Raw genomic sequence first — 21,589 nt, 5'->3', positions numbered from 1 at the left:
TATCTCCCTTATTTACCTTGCTTTTGTTCTTCCAGTACCTCTAGAAGCAAGCGTACTTGGTAATTCTGATCAAAAAAAGGGGGGGGGGGGGCAAAAATACCAGTGGCTTTTCTGCTTATCATTGCTTTCTATAGAATTGTTTCCTGTGGCTTGAGAAAGTCAATAGTCAGTTCTGTTAAATGCTTTAGACTGCATGTCCTCCCAAGCCAAATTTTTTGTACCTTGGAATGTGCTTCAACAATATGCTCATACTAGTACTAGTGATAAGAACAGTGATACAACATGCTGTATAAAGCACTGGTTGTTACCAAATGGGATGGCTTGCAATATTTTCATGCAACGTTTATAGCCAGTTGAAAACCTGGTTTGAAAGCACGCATGCTTTCAGCCATCCCTATAGTGTTACACAGTTCCTTGTCTAGTGATTAATTCATACAAGTCTTTACCTCTAAGAGTGGAAAATTAGTCTACAAAAGAACTTGTAGATACAATTCTTTTTGTTCTGCTGTTTTTGAGGTGCTCATGATAGTGTATTGTTAATTGCATCTTGCACTACTGTGAGTTTATTCTTCATTATTTAAAGATAATTGCACTTACAGGCAATTAAGAGAAGGAAAAACTTTGAAGCCATGTTAAATTTAATATAAATCATAGTCTGCATTGAAAGAACTTAAAGTTCTGCAGCAAGTGCATCTCCCTTTTAGTTTCGATTGACTGACTCTGATTTCTGATGGTGCTTCATAGAATTTTAAGACTGAAAAGATCCTTGAGTATATTGTTTGATCCCTCACATAACTGTAAAGAGTTTTATGACTTCCAGCCCTGAAGAGTAGCCTTTGGTAATAGATGCTCTGTAGGATGGATCTGAATAGTCCAGTTAGCAGCTAGAGCCAAATCTTAAGATGAGCTCAGATTTTCTCCCTTTTATATCTGCTTTGAGTAGGAAGTGTCATGCATGCACTTTGCGAAGCAGAGAAACTATTATAGTGGTTAAGAGAGTTCCTAAGGAAATGTGCAGGTACCCTATATATTCTACTAATGGCATATGTCCTTCTGAGGTGTTGGAAATTAGTCATCCCATTACATGAAGTTAGCTCTTCATATATATTACAGTAACCCTTTCCTTTTGAGCCCTTCCACCTGTGTTAATGTATTCTAGCCACGCTGATGCTCTGCAGTTCTTAAGTGCTAGGTTTGAAAAACAGGATGGACAAGGTGAGAGATGTAATAAACTGAGGAAAAAAACCACCATTTTCTGGAAAAAAAAGTGGGCAACCATAGCACAAGGAAAGGTGTTCTGTTTCTCTCATTGTTGATGAATTTGGCACCATGAGCAAGGGAACTTTACCAGATATTGTTCCCTGTCTCACCTTCTTGTACCTGCCGCAGCAGTTTTCATGGGTTGCAGACAGCTAATCTAATTCTAAGCTATAGAGGCTGTATGATCAGAGCACACTGGACATGCTGAGATGGGTGTTCCTGCTAGAAGGACTAGCACTGCGCTATGTGTCACAGCCTCTTGACCTGTTCAATCAACCAGTTGTGTCAGAGGTAAGGAAGAGAGGATGTTTGGGGATGCAGACAGGTATGCCAGCATCCATTGCAGCACATATATGCTAAGAAGAGCCTCTACCAGAAGATGCAGTCATCATTTACAGCCTAATACCACAAAGCTCATCTCACTGATGTAATATGTGGAGGCAGAGTAACGTGAAAAATGTGAGACATTGCTGTAAGAATTAGCACAAATGCTACTGATACAATTGCAGAGCTATCAGACAATAAAGGAAGGTTTTCTAAAGCAACCTCATGGTAACTGAGTCTTACCATGAATGTTTCAGGGAGAGAGATTACTCTGGGAATACCTTTCTCTGTCCTCTGCTCCTCTTTCAGAGCCTTTGCTGCAGGGATCTGGCACCAAGTATGATGTGTCCCACCTTGTCCTTTGAAGTTAGCATCTTCACGGAGGAATGAGTCTTACAAAGAGCTTTGCCACAGAGACACAAGGCTAAACCAGAAACGCATAGAGAGTAGGAAATAAAGTTCAGACATTACAATTTTTAAGAAGTAAGGAGGAAGAAAGTTGTTTTATTTTTAACTGATTCCATTGATTTATGAGAGGCCTTTTAAGCACAGTGCATCATATTTAGCAGTGATTCCTGACACAAGCATTAATACACTGTTTGTAATGCATTTTGAGTGTTCTGTGACACACTTTTAGCCTCTTTCCCAAGTTCCACTTTTACTGGAGGTGGAAAGTTAGACTCTCCAGGCGTGACAGGATGTTTGTAGTCATCAGAACTTTCTGTCTGTCCTACCTGCAGACCTTAAAAGCACCTCTTCTTTAGCAACAGTGATAGGAATTTTTTACTTATATGAAGCATGCCCTTTACAGAGCCTGAAAGATGTTCTGTTTATAGAGGGCTGAATTTGGCCAAAATTACTCTGTGTCATCATTACTGACTATCCTTTACTGTCTCCCCCTGCCTCCCAGTGACTGTCCTGGTAGGAAGAGCTGAGATAAGGCCCAGAACACTTAACTACTAAAGCAACAGAGTAGTGCTAAAATTTTAAAAGTTGGGCTTTTCAAGTAACCAGGACCATATTCATGTCTTTGAGTTGCTAACTTCTGCATGATGTTGACATGATTAAAAACAAAAGCTCTCGTTAAAACAGTGATACTCGCAGTGGTTCCAAGTCTGTCTGGTAACCTCAACCATGGAGACAAGAACCTCCTGGAGTCTGACAGGCTGCTTATAAAAGGCTTTAGCGTTCAGAACTGTGGTGCTTTGCTGGGCATACAGGGGGTAACCAGCAAAGCAGGGAGATGCATTGTCTGTCTTATTTCTCCCAGCCACACAAACACACACAGTCTTGGGCCGGGACAGCTCTTATCAAAACTATCTGTTCATGTTGCATGATTTCAGCAGTCCCAGAGCAAAAGAAGACATTCAGAAGACATTAAATGTGACATCTGGCAGGAGATGGCCAGGTCATGAATTGTGTTCATCCTTTTGGAATTGATTATTTTATTCAGCCTTTTCTCTACATTTTTAGAATAGTGAATGTTTAAAAGAAACACAAAGGAAACAAATATTTGGCAAATACACCAGTCAATAATAATAATATGAATTTTTGTTATGAAAATACTTGAAGATTGGATTATGTACTCAGTAAAACAGTTTGGAGCCTTTTTTTAATAACAGCAAAAAACTGGAACAGTACTGGATAAATCAAGTAACATCTTGGTTATATTAATGATGGAAATTGCTCACGCAGAAAGAAAACCAGGATTTTCCTTTTTCAAATCAAACCAAGATACGTTAGCAAGATGCTATTTTGAATAAGGTATACAGCATATCAACAAATGGACAGGTTTGTTGTGAATATAGCACACACAATATCAACAAATGAGACCTGTAGCAGCCTTTCAGGTTTCTGATTAGCTGTTGATAAAAGGTTACACAGGACAAAGAGCTGAGGAAATGGCTATGTATATGAGTTCCCTTGTCTCTTAAAGTCACCTTTAGAAGATGTCAGAAGAATGTGTGTGTTAGCTGTTTCCTGGGAACGAGGTGCATTCTGTTTGTCCTGAGCCCAAAACTACACGCCACCAAAATTTTCAAATCACCAGACCCAAGCAACTAGCACTAGCAATTATGTGGAACTGAATCTAGGTCAAGATTTTATTTAATAGTTACTGTCATTGCAAAAGAAATGTTTGGTTTTTTTTTTTTTTTTTTTTTTTTTTTTTTTTTTTTAGGAAAGAAATAGTCTTTATACAAAAGTGTGCAATGTGAATATGTTTGTCTTAGAGTTGGAATGATTAGGTTTGCTGTCTGAGGTAAGAATGATTTCTTCATTTTTAAAACTGTACAAAATGCATGAAATGGCATTTGTTAACTGTCAACAGTACTTTTCAAAGAGTTGAAAGTCTAACACATATTACAGTCAGAGTCTGTGCTAAATAAAGAGGGAAAAAAGGATTAGGTCAGTGATATATGCCTGGGATGTCAGATATGTTCCTGCCGTCTCACAGAACAGCAGAGTCACAGAACAGTTAGTTCAGGCTGGCAGGATTTCACCTGGTCCAACCTCCCACTCAAGCATGCTGGGTCACCTACCTGCAGGTCCCACCTGCAAGCATGCAGGTTGCACAGGGCTGTGTTCAAACAGTGTAGGAATATCTCCAAGGACAGAGATTCCACCACCTCTCTGGGCAACCTACTCCAGTGTCCAACCGCCCTTGAAGTATAGAAGTTGTTTCTTATGTATAGGGAACTCCCTGTGTTTCAGCTTCTGCCTGTTGCCTCATCTTGTCACTGGATACCACTGATGAGAGTCTGGCTACATCTTCTTTACCCTCTCCCATCAGATATATATAAGCACTGGTAAGATCCCCCCTAAGCTATCTGTTCTCCAAGCTGAACAGTACCAGCTCTCTCAGCCTCTCCTCGGAAGATATGTCCATGTATTTCCTGTTTGATCACGAGCGTGTCTGGCTTTTTTTACAAGCACACTTCAATTCAAAGAATGCGAATCCAGAGAATGTCTCTCTCTCTGTTGTGAGTCTTACTGACTCACTGACTTCATACCTGCCAGATAAATAGAAATACTTGGAAGATAAACACTATGGCTAGGCCAAAAAAAAAATATGTTATTTTTATGAAGTCATTTAAGAAAATGACTTGCTTTCTTAGTTAAGATTCTCACACTGTGTTATTGACAAGAGATGGAAAGTCCATTCTCAAAATTATGCAAAAAAAAAAAAAAAAAAAAAAAATCAGGTTGGAATTTTGCAAGACGAGGGAGAGGTGACTCCAGTAAGGAAAATGTAAGGTTGAAAAAAGAAGGGATAAAAAAAGAGAAAAGACAAAAAGATGCATAGATTAAGCACATGATTTTGAAGACCCACTCATTGCATAAATAAATCATCAGAAAATTGTTAGATCTAGTATATTATTAGTTAAAGGGAAGTAACAATCATTGTATTACAACAACTGATTAACATGAAGACACTGCATTTATACACTTGTTATTTCTCTTTGATTGTTACGTTCAACAGTCTGTTACTTGTAGCAGTATTCAAATATACAGGTGCATCATGCAGACACATCTTTTCCTTAAATTCTGTGTGCAGTTTCTGCTAGGAGAATATTCAGAGTGTATTGGTCAAATATGTGCATATTCACTTTTTTGTGATAAAGTTTAATTTATTATTATATGAACTTTATTTATATTGTATTCTATAATTAAATCTGTAATATTGTAATATAGGGTTTATTTATTTCATCATGAATAAGTAATTCTCCAGGGAAAAGAATCATCAAGTTTATTCAGAACCGATATCAGAGTGTAGTTCCTAGGATGAAAACAAATTCAGTGTAAGAGCTCTGTTGGTGTAACAGGGATAAATACCAGAGGGCTTGGTGTTTCACTTCTGAGGTACAGTGATGGTTTTTCCGGTCTTATAACTAACAGCATTTCCTTTGTATTCCTTAGATAGGGTATTCTGTATACTGCATATAAGGAGCAGTGCCATTTTTGTGATAAATGCTTGGGTAATGTTGTTTTGATAGCTAGGTTCCAACCTTTTAAGGCAAGTCTTCTTCTGGCAAGGATCCTGGGGAAGACTGATGATCTCTGAAAGTCAGTTTGTAGAGTGAGACAGATTAACCCATTTCAGTTTGTTTCCCTGTAGACAGATATATTAAGAGCGAATTCTGTATTGGCAAAATCCTTTTTAAAAGCCTGAATAAGGACAGAGATTCAGCCCAAGATCAAGTGTTTAGGTATTGGAGGCAGGACATGTAATCAGGGCTGTAACAAAGAGCCTCAACACTGTCATTGTGGCTGTTAAATGCCTGAAGAAGTCTTTCCTCTGGGATGCTGCTCGTCCCATGACTTTTATGAATTCTAAATTAATATTGAAAGTGCAGAAGTCAGTGGTTTAGCTCTTTTTGTGACTGCACTAATAGGATTTCATTTTGCCTTGAAATAGTGAATTTCTAGAACTGGCTGTTGTACAACTTTTTATTGCACAAGACTTCATTTTTTAATTCTAAGGGCTGTTATTGGCACAGAGGAAATGGTGAGTTTGCCAGATATTTGTACATGCTAAACCAAGATTGAATACAATACAGATGGTAATAACTTTTTGCTAATGTGAAAAGAATGTTGTATTTTTGCTAAAGGAGTGAAAGGATTACAGAAACTGACTGATCTATCACTCCTGTGAAAGAAAAGTAGACAAGAAAACAGGTCCTAAAACAATCAAAGAGAAGGTCTTCCTAGTGGTCCTCTGCATTACTTTCAAGAGTAGTCGTGATGAGCATTAATTATTTTCTTTTGTTTGTACTTGTCCTTTATTATGAATTTGTTATGGTAATCGAATAGGACATATTCTCAAATAAGGTCATTCAGCACCTCATTTTAAGTAATGCCAGTGCTCACAGTTTCATCTGAAATTAAAATCAGGAGCAGATGTGGATATTCACTTCCAAGAAATAGGTTTTCAGGATTCTTTTTTCTTCCCAGTACTGTTTGGTAGATTCTTGTGCTTTATTTATTGAAAAACCTGAAAACTTACAAAAAGCCTGCTGAGTTTTGTCATGAGTGAAATTCCTCTTTATACAGATTGATTGTCCATAGAGCTGATAGGAACTGGCTAAATGTATCAGATTGCTTCTGTACATATTTGCAAGTTTGGTGTTTAAGTGAACATACCATTTACAATAGATGAAATTTGTATTGGAAATGAACATCTTTCAAAGGGGCTTTCTAAAGGTGGAAGAGGAAAAGTGTTTTGGAGTAAAGCAGTGTGGGTCATGGTTAAAAGAGACAAAAAATGGTGTAAAATGCTACACAAATATTAAAGAAAAGAGGCAGAGTGATGCAGCTCCGTAGTGACTGTATGTAATGTTAATGCTTTATGTTACTATATGCTCAAAGAAAGAAACAAGGCAGTAACTGGAACACCAGATGTATACAAGTGATTTAAAAATAGATTTATGCCTCTTTTATTTTTCCTCAAACAGAATGTTTTTGTCTTGCTCTTTCTCTCAGCTGTTATACAGTAGAGATTCTGCATCTAGAGTTACAGTTGCAAGACTTAAGGGCCAGTCAGTTTAATGACTTTGATTTTGGTTTTGGGGGCAATATGCAGCAATTCTGTCATACTCTGTTTCTCTGCTCGAATCTGTTGGTCCCTGAATGTTTGAGTATGTCAGGTAGCAGCAAAACTGTTTCATGCTCCCTTCTGTGACTGTGTGTGACAGAAAAAAGTGCTACCTCAAAGACGAGGTTGACTTTTCAGAGTTAGAAAACTGAAAAGCTGTTGGCGAGTCATCTTATTTCAAGTTCATATAGCTAAGGATGCCATTTGCCCCTCAAAAAATAGCCTTTCCTTGAAGTTTCCTGCTTACTCTGGCCCATAATGCTCACTATTAAGAGAGCTTGTTAAGCTGGTGTTCACAGGTGCTACAAACTTTGAGATCTTTCCTGTACCCAGTGCAAGACACAGAGGGCCTGTTTACTCTGCATGGCAGCTGAAGTGAGCACTGGTGACAGTCTAGTTTTGTAGAGCAGAGCTCCTGTATAATTCATAGAATCACAGAATGGTTGAGGCTGAAAGGAACCTCTGGAGATCATCTAGTCTGACTCTCCCTGCTCAAGCAGGGACACCCAAAGCACATTGCCGACGACCATGTCCAGGCAGCTTTTGACTATTTCCAGGGATGGAGACTCCACAACTTCTGTGGGCAACCTATTCCAGGGCTCTGTCACCCTCACAGTAACAAAGTTTCTCCTTAGGTTCAAAGGGAACTTTCTGTGTTTCACTTTGTGTCCATTTTCTCTTTTCCTGATACTGAGCACCTTTAAGATACAGATGCATGGGGCAGCAGAGCTTAGCTCAGCTGGTTATAGCATGATGCTAATAATGCTAAGGTTGCAGGTTCGATCCCTATATGGACCTCTTGTTTGAGGGTTGGACTAGATGATCTCCAGAGGTCCCTTCCAACCTTACCAATTCTACGATTACTAAAATCTCTCCTTAGACTTCTCTTCTGCAACCTAAACAGGCCCAGCTCTCTCAGCCTTCCCTGCGTGAGAGATGTTCCAATCCCTTAATCATCTTAGTGGCCTTTCCCTAGACTCTCTCCAGTAGCTTCCTATCTCTCTTGTCCTGGGGAGCCCAGAAATGGATCCAGCACTCCAGGAGTCCTCACTAGGACTGAGCAAAGTCACTTACTTCAACTGACTGGCAATTCTCTTCGTCCTGCAGCTTCATTGATGTTCTTTGCTGCTGGGGCAAATTGCTGGCTTATGGTCAACTTGTCCACCAGGTTCTTCTCTGCAGGGCCACTGTGCTGGTGCATGTGGTTATTCCTCGCTAAGGTGCAGGACCCTGCACTTCCCATTATCGAACTTCATGAGCTTCCTCTCTGCCCAGCTCTCCAGCCTGTCCAGGTCTCTCTGAATGGCAGCACAGCCTTCTGGGGCATCAGCCACTCCTCCCAGCTTGGCATCATCAGCAAACTTGCCGAGGAGGCACTCTGTCCCTTCATCCAGGTCACTGATGAAGAAGTTGAACAAGACTGGACCCAGTAATGATCCCTGGGGGACACTGTTAGCTACAGACCTCCAACTAGACTTGGCACCATGATTTATTCATCAGAATAAATTAGTCCTTTCCAAGATTTGTGTTGCCCTGTCTAGACCGCAGGGACTGAAGCCAGCTTGTTAACTGGCCATGCAGACATGTAACAGACATGCACTTGAGAAAGATATGGAGGCTTGTTTGCTATCCATTGTGTCACTTGCTGAAAAACTGGGGCAATGTGTAGTGCCATCTGGTACCTTCATATGCAGAGTTGGTGTTGTTATGCTACACACAGAGGGAAACTGCACAGATTGGTATTACTAAACTTGCAAAGCCAAGTAATGCCAAAATTAAGCTTTGTTCCCCCTTCTGCAGGTATTATGACATAATCTTGGGTTGCATAATCATTCTGCTAGAGCAAGCTGAGTGCAGGTGAGATCTTCAGAGAATTGCACTGGCAATCTCCAGAATGTCTCTTAAGTATGTGCAAGCTGCAGTTTCTTTTCACATACACAAGTTTCACACATAAAAGTTTGAGGGCTGCTTTTCCACGAAGATGGTAAAGCCCACTTCTAATACACTGGTAATTCACAGGCTGAAAGTTCCTGCTGCAAAGCTAAGAGATGCTATAGTTGCAAAAAAAAATCCCAAATAAATGTGGCTGGAATATATATATTTTTCCTCATCTTGTTTTCAGAAATAAGATCCATTTTCACTGAAGCAACTTGAGGAAAATATCCTGAGTGGAGAATTTCAGCCTGAAGAGTTAATAAGTTTGGTAAAGATTTAATTTGTTTGAATGTCTAAAAAAGCAATGTTAATTCTAAAACTGTAATTGTAGATAGAATTGCCTTCTCTACCTGCATTACCATTTATTATAGCGTATGACATCCATTTCCAAAGGCACCTTGAAATGAGGCATTCATGTATTTGCTAATATGTGTCTTCATACTGTCTTTTGCATCATCTTTACCTTCCTGATTGTTTTCATTCCAGTTTTCCACTTCATTCTGGTTTTTGACTTATGACTCAAGCTACATGAAGAATGATAGGTTTGTTTGCAAACCTGTTGTCTAAGTGTCTAGAGGAGAGATTGGTTTCACTCCCTTTGGGTTTTACATACAAGTAGTAATAAAGTCAAGCCCAAGAGCTGCTCTTTGCTTGGCACCCTTTCAGACCACAGTGCTATTGGCCTGTGCTTTGATTTGTTTTGCATATGGTTTGGTTTTGCTTGTTAGGTACCTGAAATCAAGAAGCTGCCAAATCAAAATCAAATTGTCCTGAAACTTGTCCTAGCTTAGCAAAAAAGTTTATGAAATCTTTACAGGTTCTTTGATCTGATTCAAAATGTGAGCCTTTGATTAAGGCAAAAAAAAAAAGGACAAGTTTTACTTTAAAACTGTTATTTTAAAATTATGTAATAATGTTTTGCTCGGCTCACTTCACCTGCCTTACTGGAATTTGTGGCTGTAAGAATGGCTTAAATATTTTTATTGCTTGTAATGACTCAGTTTTCAGAACCCACTATGAACATCATCAGAAGGTCTGTCAAAAGTATTTTATGTTTTGGGGTTTAGATTGGTTTAAATTGATTTTAATCTATTATTAAAATGTACCTGGTAGCAAAGTATTTGCATGCTGCCAAGCTGAAGGTCTGATTCTGCTTTCTTTTACATAAGTTCACAGAAAAGGGAGAAAACGTGGGATGCTTTCTGAATCTCTCATTTAGAGCCTCAGACATCACCTGAGACGGCGTAATTGCTCTTACTCTGGCAGATTGTGGCTCAAGGTGGCTTCTAGCCCATAGCACCATACCATAGGTAGTGTAGTATTTATGGAGGCACTCTGCTGCCTGTATACAAAAATACTCAGGGAGTAAATAGTGCTAGTGCACTGCCAGATTGAAAGGATGCAATGGGCAGAGTTTTGTAGAGTGTGACCTGCTCAAGTGCTACTGAATATTGTCCTAAAAAGCTCTTTATTCCTTCTGTAGAAGGAATAATCATTTAATTTGTAGATGGCAGCAAGGTGGATGGGGCTGTTAGCAGTTTTTGAGGCAAGATGGACAACCTACAGTGATCTTGGAAGACTGTAACAAGGGAGAAAAGTACGATTTAGTAGGTACAAATGTGGAATGTTATGCAGGGGTGAAAATAACCAGCAGCCTAAATGCTCACTGGGGAGAGGGTAGCAGTAAATCACAAGTGGCCGTTATAATTCAGTGGATTAAAACATGAGATGGTTTTAAAACGTATCAAATCATACAAGTTACCTCAGACTCACAAGAAAAACAAAAATGTACCACCAAGAGATACAAATGTTGCCTGTAAGACCCAGGAAGCACAGTATACATTGACTTTGATGTTGTAAGGCTAATGCTGCAACAGTGTGTCCAGTTCGGGTAACACACCTCAAGTAGGGTGAAGCCCAACTGGTGAGAATTCAAAAAGCAACAAGAATAGCCTGGAGGAAAGGAAAAGGAAAAGGAAAAGGAAAAGGAAAAGGAAAAGGAAAAGGAAAAGGAAAAGGAAAAGCGGAAGGGGAAGGGGAAGGGGAAGGGGAAGGGGAAGGGGAAAGAAGAGGGAAGGGAAGGGAAGGGAAGGGAAGGGAAGGGAAGGGAAGGGAAGGGAAGGGAAGGGACGGGACGGGAAGGGACGGGACGGGAAGGGAAAGGGGCAGAGGGGATTAAGAGGAAGGAATGGAAATTGTGGAAATTGTGTTTTGATCTAAAAGGAGACAAGATGTCTCACTAAGATGAGATGACAGAGTAGTGTCCACTTCTGTAAAAGGTGGTTGTAGAGTGGAAGAGAAGAATCTCTTCCCTCTTTCCATTGGAAATAGGACAAAAAAAATGACTGCAGCAGGGAGACTGTGGACAAGTAAAACTGCTTACTAATGTAAAGAGAGTGGAATAGGCTGCCCCTGTGAAGTCTCCAGCATTAAAGGTCTCTAAGAACAGATTAAACATATAAATGTGCCATTGTCAAAAATGATATCCTTGATAAAGTGGCTGGAGTGAGTGACCTCTCCCGGTTACTGTAATATTACTGTAGAAGCTCTCTTTATTGCTATGCCCGTGTGTCCCACTTGCTTTCTCTACAAATACTGTGGCTATGAAGACAGGGTAAAATGCTGATTCCAGTGAAGTCATTGGCAAATCTCACAGATTCTCTCCCTCTTTACCCATACAGCTATAGTCTCAGCTGGTAGGAAAAAGGTGGAGTGATGCTGAAATTGAATCAATTAATAATCCAGACTGTCATTTTTTTAATGAAAAACAGTAGATTTTACAGTAAGTGTGCCTCATTGAAATTATATGCTTTGAAGTGATGTTTGCCCTCTTTCCAAGCTACATTTACTGCTAATGACCTAGCAGAGAAATCGGAGTAAAACTTAAGTGTGCAAAGGATGAGGGATTTTGATTTTTTTAAGAGGAATCTGTTGTAGGTAAGCTGTTTGCACAGAATAAAGAAAAATGTTGTAGTCACGTTTGTTTCTCTTTCTTTAATTGGCTACCTTGTTAAACTTTATAGCCATTTTTTAGCTTTGACTTGACATGCAATCATTGAATGCTACAGAGTGCCATGGAAAATTCTGGTGGTAATTGTCACTTTGGAAGTTTCATTTTCCATATGGAAAATTACAGTTTTGAAGATCGCTATTTTATCTAGACCTCAATTTCCAAGTGCAGTTATGCAGTTAGTAAAGATAAAGTACTTGACTGCAGGAGGTTGCCTGCTCAAGATAGCATTTAGGGAAGCAAGTCAGCCCATGCATGGTGACTCTTTGGAACCTTTTTGAACAGCAGATGTATCCAAATTCTCTGCTTTTGGTTTGTAAATTTTTAACTTGGCAGTGGATATAGTCTCAGTAAGAATTTGTTTCTAACCAGTCACATGTTGCCATCTGTTCTAAAACCTGTTCAACTTCCCCTCCACAGAGAGAGGCTTTTAAAGCCTCAGCAAGTGTAGCTGGTTTTTTTTGTTGTTGTTGTTGTTGTTGTTGGTGGTGGTGGTGGTGGTGGTGGTGGGTTTTTTTGTGTGTTGTACATCAGGTGCCTGAGCTGCATGGTTTTCAAGGCTCCTCTTCCAGACAGCATCTTTTCTATCTCCTGCTTTCTCCCTTATACCAATGAATGTGTATGTATGTGCTTTCAGACGTATTCTCTGTCCGTTTACATATGTTATCAAATTGCTTGTGCACTCACTGTGGGTTAGATCTCCCTTTGTCTTACAGGAAGTGAATGATACAATCACTGTTTTGTTTTCCAGAATTTCTGGAAATTTTGCTTGTTAGAGAAAGAAAAGGCAGATAGAAGGTGGAAAGGAAAATGTGGAAATGGCAAATTCCCTGGCCTGTGGCCAGATAATCACTGTGGAAATTTTAATCACTTACATGATCTTCCTCATGTAAAAAGTTGGTATTATAGGTGTGTGAGAACTGTTTTCAAGCGTGTTGGACTGATTATTTTTGCTGATCTGCCAGTCCCTGCAATTTTTCCAATAGATTTGGGAAAACTTTTGAGGATAATTCCTAATAAATTATTTTTCTTAAGTTACCCCTTACAAAATCTCTGGAATTTGTTCATGGAGCAGATACTGAAAGCCATGATAATGACAGTGGGCATGTCGCCATGTGCATCTTCAGCCTATTGGTGTGGTGGGATTTGGTGAGCTGCTCATCTAATCCCGAATAGTCAAACCAGTTTGGAGCCGAATGACATTCATCTGATGAGCAGTAAGGCAAAATGGACCAGACTGTCAGCTGACATGCACCCACATCACTCTTTTGACATTAAGACAGTTGGCAGCATCTGAAGTTTTGTCCCAAAAAACAAATCCTACAATGGATTTTCAATATTTATGCTAGCCATTCAAATTGCAATCTAAATAGAGTTGCTAAAGAGCTGATCGAGATCTTTCCTGTCACAGGGGTGATCAGTGTAAAAATGTCTCTTTTCAGCTGTCATTGGACAGTCTGTGGCATCTAAAGTGTGAGTCAGCATTTGGCCTTATGTAACCACAGTGTCTCTTTGCAAATGGTTTATCTTTGTTAATAATGGGTGGTCTTGCAAAAACTTAGTCAAGCTGTATAATCCAAATAGAAGGAACTGCCTAATGGGTGAAAGTAGTGTTCAGATCAGCCACTGCTAACCCTTTGCCTGAGATGTGTCATTTCATTTTCTCTTCCAGCAAATATTGCAGCATGCCCGAGGGAATGCCACAAAGGTGATATTTCTTATTACCGATGGATATTCCAATGGGGGAGACCCAAGACCCATTGCAGCATCCTTACGTGAATTTGGAGTGGAGATCTTCACCTTTGGAATATGGCAGGGGAATATCCGAGAACTGAATGACATGGCATCCCATCCAAAAGAAGATCACTGTTACCTTCTTCACAGTTTTACTGAGTTTGAAGCTCTGGCACGCAGAGCTCTTCATGAAGGTATTGATGTGGTAATCTCAGAAGTCCCAGGGAGAGCACAGGTCTGAGTAGAAAGATCTCCAATATTGTCTTTGTATTACATTTCATGTAATAGTGATTCCTTATATTTTTATTTTTCGTCTCACTTCCCAGATGAGGTGTTCATTCTTCAGGTGAAAAAATAAACAGTTTGTGACTAACTCACGATCATCAAAATGTGAGCTAAATTCTCCTCCTTGGTGGATGCACACAAATATTTGCTCAACTCTTCATTTTGCCTGAGAAGGAACAGATTGAGCTCTTGGCCCATTATAACTTTTGTATGAATATGTGATACTGGTGACCAAATCTTGGTTCTCCAAAAGACAAAGAGACACCTAATACAGATCTCAGGCCTCAGTGCCTTTTGATTTAGGAACAAGAGCTAGCCTATTCAGAAGATTTTCAGGTGTCTGTGTACAAAGATAAAAGATAAATATGATTTCTTTTTGGCCTTATACATTCAGTAATACTTGAAAGAGCGTGGAAAGGATAGAGAGTTTGGATTAGACTTTTATCATTTTTACCTACTTTATTCTAAAAAAAATTCTCCCTGAATGCAGAAGAGGTTTACACTAGCAAGTGAGAAACATAGCTAGAGATGTGAGAACACATGGTCTTATGGCTAGTGGCTTCAATTGTAAGCCACTGCTGCTTGAATGAAACTTAGTACAAGCATCAGACTAGCTCTTAATATTATTTGCTTTATTTAATTTTAAACAGTCTGCTACTCTTACATAAGTAGTGGGTTTTACTGCCTTCTGTTTGTTCCAGGTAAGGTGTAATCATTTTATGGGAGCACACAGAAGAAAAGGAGTGGGTTTTTTTTGAGGAACATAACCAAACTGATTGGAAGTCCCGTGAATGACACAGAGGCAGAGACAGCACCCACCTAAGTCAGGAGAAGCTGTCTCAGGAGCTCCTGTAGGGAATGAGACTGAATTCCTGCATTTCTTGCAATAGTTAGTGCTTGACTCGAGTGAAAACAAATGAAAGACTCTGGAGATCTTTGTGCTGTGGGTTCCAGAAACTTTTTTCCAGAATAAGAATGCCAAGTTTTTCTGTACTTTGTGTGAAGCAAAGTTCTACTTACTGCCTTCACTATTGCTCAGTAATTAAACATAGGTTTTTAAGAAGCATCTCACTAATGAAGTGTTGTGAAGCTGTGGGGGGATTATTGCTTGGATTTTTTGTTATTAAACTGATATATTTCAGACCTGCCCTCTGGCAGTTACATCCAAGAAGATATATCCCATTGTTCATACCTCTGTGAGGCAAATGAAAACTGCTGCGACATCATGGCAAGCTGTAAATGTGGCACTCACACTGGCCAGTTTGAGTGCATCTGTGAAAAAGGGTACTATGGGAAAGGACTACAGCATGAATGCACGGGTGAGTCTCATGTCTCCATGACTGGGTTTCTCTTTGTGCCCTGAGTATATGGCTAATCTAGTTGGGGGAGATCAACTGTATTTGGCTTTAGGGCTATAAACCTGGATTAGAATGCATTTGGGGCTCTGGAAAAACTCTCATTAGCTAAGGACTCAGAACTCAGACTTTGGTACATAAATCCTTGGTGAAAGTTGCAGTCAACTAAGCATTCTTTAATTATCCCATGTTGACTTACAATTACTAAGAATGCGTTTGGGTCACTAACTAGAAACTTGTCATCACATTTGGCTTCTAGGAGTACTTATTTGAAGCCTATAGCCAAAATGACTACAGGAACAGTTCTTTATTGTGCACCAGAATAAAAACATGGAGGCAGATATTATGGCTTTCTGGGTTCCCTTCAAAGTCATTTTGTAAGTGAAGTGATTTTATTCATAAATAGAAAGAATTTCCTTAGGGAAGTGAAAAGGAAAGTTGAGCCACTGGTTTTCAGCTCTGAGAGATACCAGATGCCTTTGCTTAATAAAAAATTTAAATTGGTGGGTAAATAGCAATTTTAAGTATGAAAATTCTTTTTACACACAGTTATGAATTCAGTTGAAAGTTATAGAGCAGTCCAGGTAATCTAAATAAATACTTGTTCACCTATTGCAGTGACTATAATAAGTGAAGGGAATGCGTGTAAAAGAAGATACACAAGTTTTGTTCAGCTCCATTTATGGGACAAAATTTCACAATTATCAGAACATATCTGAACTCTGTTACATTTGGTTTATGAGCTAGATGAAAGGAAGGGTTTTAATCCAACATCTCTCCATAAGAAACAAAACATAGTGTTCTTCTGATCTTATCTGTCCATACGTTCTCACTTATTTTCTGTGTACATAATCACAGTTCTTATCAGTTTCCACTGGAAGTGTTCGTCAACTGTTGTGGATGTGTGCATATATAGGGATTGTATAGCCATTTACAAGGGCCACATTGCTTTCTCAAGTGTGGTTTTCACTGTATTTAGAGATCTCTTAATGTAACTATTACTAACTCTACTCAACACAGGTAGGTTTGTGAATAAAAACTGAAGAATGCCTTCAGGAAAAGGTTTAACAGAGGCTGTGATGTCTGTATGTCTGCTCTGAGAGGAATAAAAGGGTACAGCGAGGAATCTAGATTATACCTGAACGTAAAATGAGGGAGAAGTGTTCTCTGACAGCAGTACAAAAAAGTACTGAGGTACCACAGTAATTGTGTTGGGACGATGATCAATTGCCTTGTAATCCTTGTTGACTGTTGTCTTATAACTCAGCTTTTACCTGTGGAGCATCTTTCCTTTGATCTATATTAAAAGGGAAGCAGGTAAGTATAAAGGAATTTGTTGGGTTTTGAGTGCAGAACGGTTAGAGGGATACAGCAGAGTCAATGTCAGCACTGCCACGTTCAATCAGATTCTCATTTTATATCAATGGGTGCAGCTTCCTTGTGTGCTCACTTAACTTTAAGCAAAGATATGCTATTCTATTTTCATGTTTTCAGATGTAATTCCAATTCATTCTAAACAAAATAGAACCTTCATCTTAATTTTTGTTTTAGAATTCTAGTCTGTTTTCTCTACTTCAATGTAGGCTTCCCAGTAGCTTATCAAACAAAATAAACACAGCTTATTTTGCTCAGCATTGTCTCAAGCAGTAGCCTGTATGATTAAATACTGCTTTAAACTATTTCTGAAAGTATTTGAACTCTCATTGTAGAGTTAACGTTACCCTTGCTACACAAGAGAAGCTTCTTATGGAATGAGCTTACCTTTGAGTGCCACTAAAAATAATAAAATTCCATGACTTCTTAAAATGTGTATTTGGCAACTGCAGAGGAGAGTTTTGTTTTGATATCACAAGTAGGTGTCTGTTAAAAAAGTCTTTAAAAGTGTTTCATATCAGATACAGTGGAAACGAACTGACAATTGCAGCCATCTGCTATGTATGGGAAGATATTGAAAGATTCATACATGTATTTGGGGGAGAATTTGACCTGAATAGTGCAAGCCTGTTCTTGTAAATACATCTGCTCTGCTCAACTGCTGTGGGCCCCCTTAAGACAGACAAAAACAAAAGGCAACATGTATTCTTTAAAGGAAAAACAACATATTTTGAAATCTTGTATTCTGAGAAAGATTCCAGCCTTTTCCTTCTTTTTTTTTTAAGTATTTCCCAGCTGAGCATAGCTGTGGATTTGTAAAGCATGAGGAATTTGCAGAATGTTTCATAACTTTTCTTCACTGCATAATGTGCAGCACTTCCGGCAAGTTTACATTGACAAGACTTATATTTTACTGTGATTAAATTGGCTACTTTTAGGTTTTAAATGGTTAAGCTTTCATATACCATGTTTATTTAATGCAATAAAGCTTGTTTTTTTAAGCATTTTCATCGAGATAGGAGATTGTTCCCTTTCCATAACAAATCTGTTCTTTTTGTAATGGTTATTTTCTATATACCTGTATAGTTATGCATTATACCAGTTCACTGCTGTTTATGGTTTTGAATGTGAGGCACCCAAATAACTATGTAAAAATCATAACAATACTTGCCTTTCCTAATTACCTGAAAACATGCTCTAGAAATCTTCTATAAAATAAAATAGGAGCCACATGCTTTGTGTTGAAAAGCAGAAACTGGCTCTCAATGTCCCCCTCCTGTTTTTTGTAATGTTGGTGATGTGCCATGGGAAGAAGAACAGACTGACTGTTCTTTACTTCAAAAAACAAACCGAACAAAAGAATAGTGGACCACACAAGGAACCTCCTGCAGATACAGACTTCCCTGAAGATTGTGACAAAGGCAGCAGTGGGGAGGCAAGCTATGAAGCAGTGTGATGTACAGGGAGGAAGAGGAAGAAGTGTAGAGGTAGTATCACAACCGGTCTGAGTGTTGCAGAGAGCGCAATTATCTTCTTGTGGAGCACATAAGTACTTCTTTTTAACAAAGCTTCACTTCTGTTCACCTTCTTTTCCTCGATTGCTTATGTTAGACAACCAAACAAAAATACAGAGGAAGCAAAAACAAATTTGTGATTTCTGTGATCTAAGACAGTGACTTCTGCTCCATCAATAGTAAGGTGGGCTGTTAAAGTCATCTGCAAACATAGTGTCCATCACATTTATCTCATCAGTTACCTCCTAAGCAGAGCCTCACATTTTGGGGAAGCATGAAATCTTGCAACCAAGTGTTCTCCTTTACGTACAGTGTGGACCCCATTTTCTGCAGCATGAGATACGCATAAAGCTAGTGTGTAATCGGCAGGGCAGAACAAGTAAATAACACATTTATAGCTTATGCTGTTACTCTTTTTTGATTAATTTTTGGTCCACTGCTTGTATGTAATTATAGAGGTGCAGAATTTGACCATATGTATACTCATACATACTGCTTCAGGAGAGTGCTTAGGCTTTGCATTTTTTACAGGGATGAAGCATATCAACTGTCATCTGCATAGCCTTGAGTCCAATAGTTTTGCCTGCAAAATAGCACATCGATTTTTGTAGAGAGCCTTTCCAGTAAAATCTGTAATCACATGAAACTATGACTCTATGTACAGATTTTGATTTAGACCACATTCACTTAAAAGACTAAAAACTTTGAGGAAATATAGGTCCAGTGGGGGACATATGGACTGTGTATTTTTTGACTTCTCAAATTTTGGACCCAATTTCCAGATGAGCTTGTTTTGCCATGAGATTTTCAGGATTGTTCCAGCAGTGAATGCAAAGCAAAACCTGATGTTCATAAGCTGTAAAGCTTTGTTAAAAAAAAAAAAAAAAAAAAAAAAAAAAAAAAAAAAAAGTTCGTATTTGCTGCTTCACTTGTTGGTGATTTTGTTTTTGTTAAATAAGAGTTTTATGTTTAGTATATTACTACCAGATCTTTAGTTGATCTTATAGAAAAAAATTTAATTCCAGTGGTGACTCCAATGGCCTATCCTAAGAAAGCTAAATATCTCTGATACTTTGTATATATTACTGCTTTATTTGAAATTTAACCATTTTAAAACTCTCCCAAGTGAGAGTTTTCTCTCACTGTTATAGATGCTTTTTAGTGGTGTTTTGTGATAATGCAATGAGTTTCTAGTGTGAATGTGCTGTGTTAACATGACTAGCTGTCATGAAAGGAGAAGAGAAAACAAGAATGCAGGGATCTCAAACAAAAGGAAGAATGCGAAATACCCGTCCATGACTAAGCAACACTGAATCAATCTTGATTGTTATCAGCAAGAATGTTCTGTGCTGTCATTCTTTATTTTTTTCTTATAAATCATGTTTCACTTTTTATGGATACTAGTTTGCACACATCATCATCATGGGTAAACACAGAAGAAATGTAAATGGATGTGTTTTTCTGGTAAGGATATCATAACATTGTGATGGATAAGTATAGAAGAAATTGATGTGTTTTTCTAGTGAGGGTACTGAAAGATAAGTTGACAAAGGAGGTAGATATAGATAATGACGAGTGATATAAACAAGGATATGGAGGGTCACTGAGTTAATTTTCTTCACAAAATCTTTAACACTTGGTAAGAGAATTTGAAAACTTAGATAATTTTTGTTTGCATAAAAATTGAAGGAAGTGGCACTTATAACTGTTTTATTTGGAAAAAAAAAAACATATCTGGAAGCACATGGAATCATGTTCTTCCAGATTTTTTACATTAAGACTTGCTTTCTCAAAAAATCATGGTGTATCATTTTGACAAAGAAACATTTGGCCCCTCATTTTGACCCTAAAGCCCAACATTTCCTGCTTTGCTCTGTTCAGGTACAGTCTTCCACTTGTCCCCATAGGAAGCAAAGCAAAGGCTGAGAAAGATTTTTTGAAATGAAGCAACGCACTAAAAATACATTCCTTTGGTTGGGTAATTTTAAAACCAGCATTCAAATATAAATGACAGTAAACTTTTCATTTCAAGAATTTTTTTTGTTGGTAGGAGTGACTATGACAGAGATAAATGGTAACTTGTGTGGTACTACTGCAGCTCTACTTGCTTTGTAAATGCTTTCTGACACCAAGCCTAATTTGTTTCCCACCTGTACAGTCTTTATGAAGATGGGACATTTTTGGCAATGGAAGCTTCTTTTGCTGAGTTTACTCTTTGTAGCCTTATATCCTCGTATTCACAGAGTGAAGCAGAAAAGACTTCTAGAGTACAGTGTGTATGAAGTAGGGACAGATTTTGTCAATTACTGAAAAGTGTTCCTTGTGGTGAAATAAATCCTCTATGATATGGTTTCTTCAAGTGTGATCTTTGAAAGGAGACAGTAGCAAGACAAACATTGTTACGAACAAATTTCATGAATGTTTTGTATTTGTGGGGAGGAAGGAAAGCTCTGATGAGGTTGGGATTCTGTTTTATTGCACTAATGATCTAAACAGAGATGTGGCGAATGACACAGATTTTTCTTGAGGGGTTTCTGTCATTTTGCTGGAGGATTCTTCTTATGTTTTGCTTTGTTTTAAGATACGTGATCCCCATCATCTTCAAAATGGGATTTTAAGCCAGGTCCAGTCCTTCAGAAAAACTCTTTAACAATCCTTACGGCCAGAGAGTGAACTTGCCATCCCATTGTGAAAATGTGGAAGCTTTAACATTTAACCAACTCCTTTGCTTGCACAACTGTAGGAAGGGAGCTTTTGTTGACCTATTTTGAACGGTATTTTCCAGCTAAGCAAATGACCTGTATTGCTGCTGGTGTTTCTTAACTGTGTCCATAGTCCTGAAAAGTTTACTGAATGACTGAGAGTATTTTCAGTAACGTTAATTTGTTTTGAATCAGGTCCTTGTATCAGAGTGACAGTTTTTCTCTGTTCTGCAGAGCTTATGTATCAATTTAAGCAACATGATAGCTACTGTGGATAATTATGTTTCCGAATACAGGATATTTCTAATTCTATGCCATATAGCTTGTTTCTTTTACATTTAATACTGAACTGTAGTGGAATAACAAAACCCTAAATTTTCTTTTAAAATGAAGTGGTGAGGTGAAGGTGAGAGCCCAAATTCAATTTTGGTGTGTAGTGACTTGAAGAATAGAGGTACAGATTTTAAGTCTTTGTGCAGCATTAAGAAACACCTTGTCTTTTC

General features: G+C 38.5%; 1 protein-coding gene across 1 annotated transcript in view; it reads left to right on the top strand.

Annotated features, from left to right (window-relative positions):
* SVEP1 (sushi, von Willebrand factor type A, EGF and pentraxin domain containing 1) overlaps positions 1 to 21,589 on the top strand; it is a 132,632-nt gene that overhangs the window by 9,071 nt on the left and 101,972 nt on the right. Inside the window, exons 2-3 of the mRNA XM_062599029.1 lie at positions 13,795 to 14,050; positions 15,284 to 15,460. Of these exons, the coding sequence (XP_062455013.1) occupies positions 13,795 to 14,050; positions 15,284 to 15,460 (433 nt within the window). The remainder of the gene's footprint in view (positions 1 to 13,794; positions 14,051 to 15,283; positions 15,461 to 21,589) is intronic.

This window comes from Rhea pennata, chromosome Z, assembly GCF_028389875.1.
Source record: "Rhea pennata isolate bPtePen1 chromosome Z, bPtePen1.pri, whole genome shotgun sequence".
NCBI lineage: Eukaryota > Metazoa > Chordata > Aves > Rheiformes > Rheidae > Rhea > Rhea pennata.
The sequence above is the reverse complement of the archived record's forward strand: the minus strand, read 5'-3'. Positions and strand labels throughout refer to the sequence as shown.